At 38.4% G+C, this 12,671-nt stretch overlaps 1 protein-coding gene across 2 annotated transcripts in view; it reads left to right on the forward strand.

The window, feature by feature from the left end:
* Positions 1-12,671, forward strand: part of NECAB1 (N-terminal EF-hand calcium binding protein 1) — a 173,965-nt gene that overhangs the window by 136,513 nt on the left and 24,781 nt on the right. For both annotated transcript variants that reach the window (XM_054497726.2, XM_063668958.1), the window contains 2 exons: positions 5,215-5,336; positions 7,862-7,938. In XM_054497726.2, coding sequence (XP_054353701.1) covers positions 5,215-5,336; positions 7,862-7,938 — 199 coding nt within the window. The remainder of the gene's footprint in view (positions 1-5,214; positions 5,337-7,861; positions 7,939-12,671) is intronic.

Below are 12,671 nucleotides of genomic sequence, written 5' to 3' on the forward strand. Positions count from 1 at the left end.
CCTCGTCTGTCTGGTCACTGATTGGACAGTACTTTCTCTGGGAAGCCTTCACTGCTCATTTGTACTTCCCACTTCATTACCATGTATTCCCATAGTGCCCTCTATTTATATCTACTTATCTCGGCCCCTTCCTTGTTTATCTCCCCCATTAGACATTGAGTTTTTAGATGGCAGAGACTTTGCATAAGTCCCCTCTACTTACTACAACTGCATGATAAACATATGAAAGTGAATGAATGAAAGGAATTCTAGGTGAAAAGAGCGCTACAGAGGAGCAGTTGGTGAGGACCCAGAACACTGAGGAGACCAATCTAACAGTCCTCTAGGGTTCAGAAAGATCTTAAAAGCTAGACAGAGATGCAAACAAAAATTCACCAGTTTTTTGTTTATTTGTTTGTTTTGAGACAAAGTCTCACTGTGTCACCCAGGCTGGAGTGCAGTGATGCAATCTCAGTTCACTGCAAGTTCCGCTTCCCGGGTTCAAGCAATTCTCCTGTCTTAGCCTCCCGAGTAACTGGGACTACAGTCATCTGCCACCACGCCCAGCTAATTTTTGTATTTTTAGTAGAGACGGGGTTTCACCATATTGGCCAGGCTGGACTCGAACTCCTGACCTCAGGTGATCTACCCGCCTCAGCCTCCAAAGTGTGGGATTACAGGCTTGAGCCACCAGGCCCAGCCAATTCATCAGTTTTTTTATGTTGTAAAGGAAGATTTTGTGATGCCCTTCACAGTCAAGAGTGGCAACCTGCAGGTGAGGCATGGTGGCTCACACCTGTAATTCCTGCACTTTGGGAGGCCAAGGCAGGTGGATCACCTGAGGTCAGGAGTTCGAGACCAGCCTGGCCAACATGATGGAACCCTGTCTCTACTCAAAATACAAAAAAATTAGCCGGGCGTGGTGGTGGCAGGTACCTGTAATCCCAGCTACTCTGGAGGCTGAGGCAGAAGAATCACTTGAACCCAGGAGGCGGAGGTTGCAGTAAGCAGAGATTGCACCACTACACTCCACCCTGGGCAACAAGAGTGAAACTCCATCTCAAAAAAAAAAAAAAAAAAGAGTTGGCCGGGCGCGGTGGCTCACGCCTGTAATCCCAGGACTTTGGGAGGCCGAGGCGGACGGATCACGAGGTCAGGAGATCGAGACCATCCTGGCTAACACGGTGAAACCCCGTCTCTACTAAAAATACAAACAAAATTAGCCGGGCACGGTGGCAGGTGCCTGTAGTTCCAGCTACTCGGGAGGCTGAGGCAGGAGAATGGCGTGAACCCGGGAGGCGGAGCTTGCAGTGAGCCGAGATAGCGCCACTGCACTCCTGCCTGGGCGAAAGAGGAGCGAGACTCCGTCTCAAAAAAAAAAAAAAAAGAGTTGCAACCTGTAGGTATCATTAAAATCTCCAGGCTTGTGATAATTTGCTTTCCCTTCAGCATCAAAATTACTTTGGGATTTAATATTTGTGAAACCTAGGGATACAAAGACTCCTTGGAATATAGCAAATTTAGGGAAGTCATCTATTCCATCTATCGGCCCCAGGGGAGAATCACACAGTATCATTCATCCTGCAGTAATGAGGTAGACATGCCAGGTTGGGCAAAATGTCTGTGTCTATTCATGTAAAAATGGATATTTGAGAGAGAAAGGATGTGTACAGCTGGAATGCCACAGAGGTGGAATTTTCAGATGCCATGCTACAACAGTCTTTGTATCTGCCCTGGCAAACTGACTAAACGTGAATTACATTAATTCCACATGTTCAGAAAGTACGTAATAGCTAATGACAAGAATAATAAGTATGTTATACAGAAGTTTCCCCCTAGGGGTCCCCTGTTCTCTTACATAAAACTGCTTCCTCACAAACTAAATTTCTGGGAACACAGTTTTCATTATATGTGGATTTCCTTTTTATAATGGAATCTGCAAGTTTGCTCTATTTCCCAAAGTTTTTCTATATCCAGGAACGTAATTAATTCCTCCTTGACTTGAAAGTTATTTTTCTCCTTTTGATAGTTGTCTATTATAGAAGTGAGGAAAAGCTTTAATTTCACATACAGGTGGTTATAAAAGTTTAGACAGCTTAGATTTCCTTAGCTTGAACGTAGAGAAGGATTGCTCTAATCACCTACTCCCCTGACCACCAAAGCTGCCAAAAACTTGGAATTTTTTTTTTTTTTTTTTTTTTTTTTTGAGATGGAGTCTCACTCTGTCACCCACGATGGAGTGCAGGGGCACAATCTCTGCTCACTGCAACCTCTGCCTCCCGGGTTCAAGCAATTCTCCTGCCTCAGCCTCCCAAGCAGCTGGGATTACACGTGCCTGCCACCATGCCCAGCTAATTTTTGTGTTTTTAGTAGAGACGGGGTTTCACCATGTTGGCCAAGCTGGTCTTGAACTCCTGACCTCAGGTGATCTGCCTGCCTGAGCCTCCCAAAGTGCTGGGATTACAGGTGTGAGCCACCATGCCTGGCCAAAAACTTGGATTTTTTTATACCATAGAAAAATTCATAGGGAGATTTAGTTAAAGACTAAAGATTAAACATATGCTTTCTTTTGCTCTCTCTCTAAACCCTTCAAAACATGACATTAAAAGTACCTGGATAAAAGGAGGCATTAACCTGCAAAAATAAGAATAGCAGAAGAGCCAAAGGGACAGAAACTTGGAAGGTGGAGAGAAGGTGAATCTAGTGGAAATTGATTTAGAAGCTCTGAGAAAGCTGAAACTGAAGCAGGCAATGTAAGAAGCCAAGATACAATATATTTGGTATCACAGAACCTCAGAAAAACTCAAGACTTGGCTGTACCATGTGGAACTGAAAATGAGGGTGAAGGTAGGGCTGATATATTGTTGGAAGCTCCACCCAGTGCTATATAGTGACTGCTCCTACCTGATCCTTGAAGAACCCCAGACATAAGCTGTCTAGAGAAGGTGAGCATATGTATACCTGGCACAGCTGATAGGGCCCAGTACTAACAAAGGAGATACTAACTGAAAGTCACCATACTGAAGAGTGAGATGTGAAATCTCCTTCATATATTTTACTCCCAGAGTACTAACAACAGGGCTCAGACCCTCCAGCTGGGGCGTGCTTCTTTGAGGGATCTGATTAATCCCAGAGAAAAGACTTAACAATGCCAATGGTCAGGGTTCCCTGAAGAATAGGCCCAGCCAGGCCACTGTACAGTGAAGACTGCAAGTTGGCAATCCCTGCCACAAACAAAGAGGTTCCAGTCAGACTTGTAGTTCCTCCTTCTAAAATGTATGGGGTCAACCAAAAGGACAAATCAAACACAAGAAAAGAAACTTGAAAGAAACAGATAATCCAGAGAGCAGACAAAAAATTTCAAAAGAAAGTTTTCAATACCTTCAAAAACTAAATAAAAGATATTGCATTTATGAATTAAGGATAGAATGCTTTAAAAATAATATTCAAAGCACACAAAAGAGGTCTTGGAAATTATGATTGCAAAATTACATTCTCTGAGGAAGGTTAAAATATAAAAGTGTGAGGAAATCTCCACAAAGAGGTGAAATATAAGAGATAAGGAAACTAGAGGCTCAGTCCAAGAGGTCTACTGTTTGTAAAATAGCAGTTCCAGAAAGAGAACAAAGCAGAAAAATTACCAAAGGAAGAATTTAAGAAAAATAGTCAGAATTGCAATATATGTGTCCAGTTTGATAGAACAGATCAAGAGCTCATTACAATGCTAATAGAAGTCCAACACAAAACACACCATTATGAAGTTTCACAATACTGGAAACAAAGACAAGTGTCTAAAAACTCCCAGAGAGAAAAACCAGGCCATATGCAAATAATCAAGAAAACACTAGATTTTTCACTAGTGACTCTGGGAGATAGAACACAATGGAGCAAATTTTTCAAAACAATTGGCAATCTGGAAATCTGTATTCCATAAAACCATCAATAAAGTAAGGAAGATGTTTATTCATACAATGTTTCAAGAATTTTACCTTTCATTATGCACCTTTTCTTATGAAGCAATTAGGGGATATTTTCCACCAAAACAAAGGAGTCAGGTAAGAAAAAAAAATGAAATCTAATAAAAGGGGGATCAGAGGTCATCCAACACAGGAGAAAGGCTAAAGGAATCTTCCCTAGCTGATAGATAATGAAGATTTTTGGATGAGTACATTAATCTTAGATTTGTCTTAAACACAGAAGGATTATATCTTACACACAAGGGATTATATCTCCTATAAAGAAATCTTGTTGGAGGCAGCTTAAGTATTATGTCCTTACAGATTTATCACAGACACTCTTTCTTTTTCACATATTAAGTGCATATTAATATAATAAACTATTGCCAAGTTTGCCTCACAGACCAAGATGTTTGTTGGCAATCCAGCTACCATGTTCACATTCCAACCAGGAAAGAAGATTAAGGAAAAACAAAAGGGCTCCCTTCTAGCTGAATCTGACTTTTAAGCAGCCTTCCTGGAAATTCGTTACAACATTTCCATTTGTATATCACTGGCCTGAGCTTTTCATATTGTGAAGTTAATAGATAAAGCCTAAAACTAAAAATTAAAGACATAGCAATTTAAGCATGTTATATACTGATAATTTGGAAGGTGTTTACTTTCACATCAGTATATAATATATACTGTATATAGTATATAAGATATACTGTATATAATATATATTTTAACATTTACTACTTTCATATCATAAAATATACTCATACGAAAGTAAACACCTGCTAAAAAGTGTTGCCTTTTTGAAAGAGGAGTGGGAATATGATATGGGGGTGAAAAGAGGGCACTCCTGTTTGTTGAAATAAGATTTATAGAATCATTTGACTCCTAAAAATATATGGATGTATAGCTTTGATCCAAAAAATTAAAAACTGAATTACAGAAAAAACTCCACAAGTGTTTTCAAATTAAACAAAATACAATAGCTGCATACACACGTTTTTCCACTGAAAGTTGACCAACAAAGGAAAAAAGCCTACCTTAAATTACAATTTTTACTCAGAATTTTAAGAATAAAGAAAGCTCAGAATTCTCTTTCTTAGGTTCACATACTGTAGTACCAAATTACTTTGGGTTTCTAGAGCATTTACAAGAGTCATTCTCATAAGTTTTCATTTTGCTGCACTAGAAAACCTTTATGACTGACGCATGAAGATCTCTTCCCTGAAGGAAGAGACTGAAGCACTAACATTAAGGTTAAATGTTATCTCTGTTGATCAAGGCAAGGGCCAGCCAAGCCAGAAGTCCTGTCGATTCAATGGCCTGGAAAACGATCAAGCCGCCGAGTCCAGAGACACAACAGCTTCTCCCCAAACAGCCCTCAGTTTAATGTCAGTGGTCCAGGTAACACACCCTTCATTTGTTTTTCTTTGTCAAAGTCTATTTATCTTGCGTTTTCCAATTGATTATTTTAAGAAACAACAGATAAGACAATAGTAATAGAACACTTTCCTTATACCAAGTAAGTTTGAGACAGAAGCAGTGAAGAGTGTAGGGTATGAAGAACTGAGGTGGTGAGCCTAAAATCAGCATGGTCAGAATCCTAGCAGTTGTGCCTGGAAAGCACACAGAGAGATGGTGAATAGGGAAGGCAGTAGCTTCATCAGCTAACATCTAAAAGACTTGACGTCTATAAGGACCCCCCATCATCTTGAAATAAAGGGACTCTACCCTAATATGCTCTAGATCTCCAAGCCTCCCTAAGCCTATCCTAAGTTCATTTGGGGAAAGGATCCTTGTTTTCATGATAGGATTAGTCACAGTTGGTGTTTTTGAAGTTTGTAATGTGATGTAAGATTTACTGGGCTAAACAATACTCATAATTGTTAGGTTATTAAATTTTAACTGTGTCACTTATAAAATTTTTATAAAGCGTGCATATATACATGCACATATGTCACTTGAACATGTCATTTTAACACAAATGAGTCTTTAAGTATCTAATACTCAGAAAATCAAGGTATAAGCTATATTCTATATTTTCACCAATTGTACGTGAAATATTTCAGAGTATTTTCAGGAATAAAGCCTTATTTTATCTTGACACCTGATAAAATAGATGTTAATTTCCCTATTTCTCCATTTCACAGGTAAGGAAACAAGCCTGGGAAGTTAAGTGATTTGTCCAAGGTCATGTGGAATATTAGTCCATTTTTATTGTGAAGCGACCTTAAAATCTTGATGGTTACACCTGTAGATACTTGTGTTTCTCTCTCATGAGTCTATGGTTGGTGATTTGGGCAATTTCGTTGGATGTGGTTGCAGGCTGTATGTAGGTTGAGTTTGGCCCCACTCCTCATGTAGCCTCCTTCTGGAATAAGCAACAACTGGAGCATTTTCTTCTCCTAGTGGGTGTCAGAAGCACATGCAACCAGCCTAAAATTATACATGCATATTAAAAACCATTGCTTTATGTACTGGGTGCATCTTGTCTGGTACCTCTCCATTGGCCAAACAAATCACATGTCAAGCACAGTAACAATGGGGAGGGAAATGTGCTTCGTTCATTATAATAGGAGATACTGCAAAGTTGTGGTGTAAGGGTATATACAGATACTTCTGTAGCAGGAAAAAAGTGAAGAATTGGGAAAAATAATACGATCTACCACATGCAACTAGAAAATGACAATGCTAAGCTCCTGAAGTAACATATAGATTGTTCTTTCCATTTTAACCATTTAGAAAATAGTCCAAAATATCTTTTCTTGGGTCTTTGATGTGACAGCCACCTTAAATTATTTTGGGAATAACCCAGATTAGAAATATTGTATTAGAATTTTTAAAAACATACATTTTATTAGTATATTTGTAATATTTTCTCCAATCAGCCCCTTTCTTTTCTCTCTCTCTCTCTTTTTTTTTTTTTTTTTTGTAGCCACTTCTTTGTGGCAGTGCCAGTGCTCATTTTTACATCATAATTTGGTGGGCCTTGAAAGGTGCTTCCTCCAAGAAGGCAGGTGGAGAAGTAAATTCTGATGACATCACTCTCCCTTTACAATTTAGGTCTTGTCTTTATTGCATTCAAAGCTAACACAAGGCTTTATAGTCGTGAATTCAATCACATTCTGATTTCAAGAAATATTAAACAATACTACTTCAGCAAATGCCTATGAAAACATTTTTATTAAGCTACAATCAGTATATACAAATATGCCAGGATGTTTGTGCACAGGCTCAGATCATAACTCTTCCCTTTGCATAATAATGTTAATAAAAACAATAATAGTAGCAGAACCTCTATAATGTTTAACTTGGTGCTAGATACACACACACACACACACACACACACACACTACATACCTACAAATACATATGTATGTATATATTATATATATTAATATAGATCAACAGACTCCGGTCTGCACTCTTAACCACTATGCCATGATTATAGAGTCCATGTATATATACTCAAGTTAGATCCTGGGAAAGGAGACACCAACTATCTTGCCCTTATGCTTTTTTTTGATCGTAGCAATTTACACCTTGCTATGGTCAGGGGTATGATTTCACTGGCTCTTGCCACTGCCCTACATGTAAGTTTAGAATTGTTGATTGATGCTTTCCTGTTTGCAAAAGAAAACCATCTACATCATGGGGTTTTATAAATGGTTCAGCAGGATCTTTTCTTTGAATATCAAAGGCCAAATAGGCAATTACATAAAAAACAGGCCTGTGGAAGTGAACCCCTGGGATGCATGGATCTATGGAAATCAGTACCTTAGAAAGCACTCGTGAATACATTTTAAAAAATGACCAGTCAGTGACACTGCATCTTTCCTTCAGGGTTGAAGGAAAGCTCTGATATAACCAAGCATTTCTTCTCTGTCTAAAGTTTAACATATTGCCCTCATGATTCCCCCTGGCCCCAGGCTTATTAGAAGAAGACAACCAGTGGATGACCCAGATAAATAGACTCCAGAAATTAATTGATAGACTGGAAAAGAAGGTAGGTGCTTTCTTTTCTTTATTCTCTCTTCCACTCTTCAAGATATTCTTACCCAATATTCCTCATTGCTTTATATCCACGATTGCCCCATAGATAGAATAACAGCCAGGATCCCAATGATTCTATGAATGGCTGCTTGGTAGTTATTTGAGGTTTTTGTTGCTATTGCTAAATACAGAAGCTTACATTAATTTTCCCCCTACCTCCCACTCCCAATTATATTTAAAATAGGGTGTGGAGTTGAGAGTTAAATAAATCTACTGCACTGCCTGGCTCTTACATTTTCAAATGAACTAGGTGACAGTGTGCTTGAATGATGCTAATGACAGCTCTTAGGGATAAGATGTTGAAGGGATAACATCCCTTCAACTTAGGGATAAGTTGAAGTCTTGGGAATCTTTCAAATTAATTCAGGAAAATGGCAGTGCTGTCTACTAAAAGATGAGATTCCACACTCAACTTCTGGAAATTAGCACATTAACCGATGGTTTTGCTATTAAAACTATCTAAGCAAGCAAGTTAGAATGTGATGAAGAGTTCTTTAGAACTACATTTTATGTTCTTAGTTATTGTATTTTTATTGATTTAGTTAATACCAAGTAGTCCTGTTATTGTAGTGATATTCTCCTTAAACATCTTTGATAGGAGAGACAACTTTTCTCAATCAGTAAGAAAAAAAATGTGTTTTCTGCGCATGTCAGGCACCAAGAGAGAAACATTTATGTTTGTAACAGCACTGACTTTGAAGAAAACAATTGTCTACTTATAAAACTAAGCTATTCTCCTAAAAAGACAGAGCAAGAGAGATAACAGACTTTTGAAAAATTATACGGTAGCACAGAATGGGATTCGTAGTTCATGGTCAGTAAGTATTTCAATGACTGACTGAGACATGTTAAAGGAGTGGATCAGATGTTAAAATCTATCCATGCTCACCTGATGGGTTGATCACTGTGACCTGGGGTGCTCAGGAAGGATTTTGTGTGGCAGGAAGAGTTCAAGTGGGGCCTTAAAAATGGTGACTTAATTAAAAATTTTATTGCAAACAATAGAAATCATTTCTCTAATAAAAAAGAGAGTTTTCTGGAAGAATATGGAAGTACTCACAGAATCAACAGATAGTCCAGAAGTCTGAATTTGGAAAAGTCAGAAGACAAGATAACCCTAGAGATCTGAATAGCAAGAAATACTCAACAGTCTCTGAAGTTACCTCCACTGCAATAAATGAGTTCCTACCATTTCCAGTCTGCTGGCCTTCTGTTCAAAATTCTGCTTCCCAGAAGGAAGAGTCTGGTTGGTCATGGTAGGGTTGCATTGCTGGCCTCCTGGATAGGGGAGGGGGAAAAGTCTTGATAACAATCCCAGAGCACAGTACAGAAAGAAGAAGAGATAATTCAATGAAAAGAAAATATATTGTCATTAAAGTTGGAATAAATGTTGATCAGCTAACAAACTAACAAGGAAAGTAATATTTGATATGGAGAGGTAAAATTTCAGTAGAGGGTGGCTGGAAAGGGCATTCAGGTAAGGTGATGGCATGAGCAAGGTGATGGCATCTGCAAGGTTCAGTAGATTGGCCTGGTTAAGAGTCTTTCATGTAGGGAAGTAGTAACAAATAAGGTTGTATGGACAGAAGAGGGCCAGATTATGGATAGCCTCAAATAATAGTCTAAGGAATTTGGACTTGGAAACAACAGAAGGCATTTATTATTTTTTAACAGCTAAGTGACAAACCAAAAAAAATCCTTTAGATAGGAAATTGGGCAGCAAGATGCAAAGTGAATTAAAACAAATGCAAAATGGGTTAAAACAAGAAAAATGAGGCTCAGAGACACTAATGCCAGCTCAGAAAATGGCATTGAAGAGCAGGTTTGTGAAACTGAACCCAGTGAAGTCAGGTATGATACGAGATGGGCCTATATTAAGCTAATGAGTGAGAAGAAAATGGCAGATTTGAAACACTTGAAGTGCAATTAACAGCACTATTGAACGGGTTAAGGACAGGGGGAGCTCAAATAAGAATCTGAGGATTGGAGCCTGTGTTTCTGAAACAATTAATTGTACCATTAACGAAAAGGAAGAGACACATGAGAGAGAATTTGTGAGGTAAGGTGAGAAGGTGAGCTAGTGTTTTTGACGTGTGAATTTCAAGGTACAATGGGACACTTAGGCAGAAATACCTAGTTAGATGTTAGTAGGAGAGAATTCAGGCCAACAGGTTAAGGTCTTTAGACTTATCTCCACAAAGATGAACCCTCATGTCCTGAGGATGAGTAAGGTCTCTGAAAAGGAGATTCTGTGCAAGAGCCAAGTTAAGGGGAAACAACGCTGTAGAGTTCTTGTCCCCCTGCCATGGTGCCTTTATTTGTTAAATTTATATTGAACACTTACTGGAGCAAATACCTAAACTACTAGCTTGCTGCAAATCAACTTTCCTCCTTTCTTATTTTATTGATATGTGAGCTGAAACTAAAATGATTTGTAGGAAAAATAGTGGCTATGGAAATTAGTTTTCCAATATTGGAAGATCAAATCCAGGACCTCTATTTGCAAACTAAAGCTTGTTAAAACATAAGGATTCACTTGCTAAATAAGTCCAGATTCATTTAAAGAATACAAATACCTCTGTTTAAAGTGGTTTTGAAATTTTGGACAAAACTGTCTTTATTTGGTATCTGAAATTTTTATAGTTATTTTTAAAGGAATGGCTCAAACTTATTTCATGCCTTTTTTCCTAACTTTAAATCAAAGTATTGTTACATTTCTTTTTTTTCTAGACTTTTTTTCTCCCTCCCTTCCTACAAAAGGGTTTCATTTTGAGGACAGTGTCTAAGAGGTTTGCTAAAAGTACAATGTGATGGTTTTCAGCATGGGGCTCCAGCTGTGTGGAGCTCAGTGTGAGCTGTCTTAATGAATGGAGAAGCAGTGCAAGTTCAGTTTTCTTCTACAACTTATTCTGCACTGTGCTGATCAGGTTTTTAGAGAAAAACTACCTAATTGCCAAACAGTGGCTGAGTACGTCATTTCACTGCCGAGTACCTTGTCTCCTGTAGTTGTTAACACTAGTTTTGATCTTCCCACTAAAAGGAAGTGTACGTGCAGTGGAACATATGTTATCTTTTCTCGATATTAAGTATTTATGATAAATTCTTCCTGCACTGAAACCAAGCCCTATTCTATGCATGTAGGGGAATATAACACTTAGCAATTTCTATAAATAGGTTTCTTTAGGTATTCCTTGTATCCATTTCAGCCTCCATGAGAATTTATGGGGATATACTGAGGTTATGTCTTGTGTTTTGCTTGATCCCTGTAGAAAACACCTTTAATGGCTGAGTGCAGTGGCTCATGCCTGTAATCCTGGCACTCTGGGAGGCTGAGGCAAGTGGATCACCTGAGGTCAGGAGTTCGAGACCAGCCTGGCCAACATGGCAAAACCCCATCTCTACTAAAAATACAAAAATTAAACAGGCGTGGTGGTGTGCGCCTGTAATCTCAGCTACTTGGGAGGCTGAGGCAGGAGAATCGCTTGAACCCTGGAGGCGGAGGTGGCAGTGAGCCGAGATCGTGCCACTTCATTCCAGCCTGAGCGAAAGAGTAAAACTCCATCTCAATAAAATAAAATAAAATAAAATAAACAAAAATAAAAAACAAAAAAAAAACCCCACCTTTAATGTTAAACAAAATAACAAGGACAACAATAAAAGCTCCTCCTTCTTCATTAAGTCCTTAGTGTATCATCAGCTCACAGGACATTCTCATTTGAAAGGATGTAATTCAGGATGTCATACTCATACAACTTGTTTTAAGTTTTTCATACCTTAGATCAGGAAAGGTAGAACTGAAAATTGTACCTTAGTTAGTGTCAGGGAAATAGTGGTCAAGAAGACTACTAGGTTACAGTTTCTATCTGTGGAGTACTTTTTAGTTTTCAATTCACATCTATATACATTACATATAATTTTGCCTTCATGGAAAAGTTGTGATTTAGACAGGGCATTCATTCAGCCATTCATTTATTCAACATTTATTGGTACCTACTGTGTGTCAGGTACTATTCCAGCAGTGGAAATACAGCAGTGATGAAAAGAATATCCTTGGTCTTTGAAGAGACAGACCAAAAAAACAACAAATCCATGAAACAAGATAATATAAGATAATGGAAAGTGCTATAAAGAAAAAGTAGAGCAATATAATACAGATAGGGGGTTGAAAACTCCAAATGAGTGGTCTGGAAGGTCTCTCTAATAAGGTGATATTCGAGTTGAGATGTGAAAGTCAAGAAGAAGCCAGCCATGTAAAGATTTAGGGATAGAGAATTTACATCAAAGCAGGAAAAGTGAACCCCACAGAAGTTAAATACCTTGCCGAAAGTTCCACCACAAAATAACAGCACAGCTAGAGCAACATAGCTCTATTATTAACAGGCATATATTATTTCAGATAGTCTGGATTTCTACAGTTTTCAATTTACTTCTTATCTATTTGAAGGAGTTATTCTACATAATCCTCATTGGAAACAATGCTAGGATAGCCATTCACAGAATGAAGTTCTCAGAGATGAAGCACTAGGTTTCACCGGGGACATTAGGACATTAGCATTATTCACTGGTCATCACAGAAGACATTAAGGTCTTAATTCTCAAAAGAAGATATGTAAAGAGCCAACAAACATATGAAAAAATGCTCAACATCACCAATGGTCAGGGAAATGTAAATCAAAACCACAATGT

This window comes from Pongo pygmaeus, chromosome 7, assembly GCF_028885625.2.
Source record: "Pongo pygmaeus isolate AG05252 chromosome 7, NHGRI_mPonPyg2-v2.0_pri, whole genome shotgun sequence".
Classification (NCBI taxonomy): domain Eukaryota; kingdom Metazoa; phylum Chordata; class Mammalia; order Primates; family Hominidae; genus Pongo; species Pongo pygmaeus.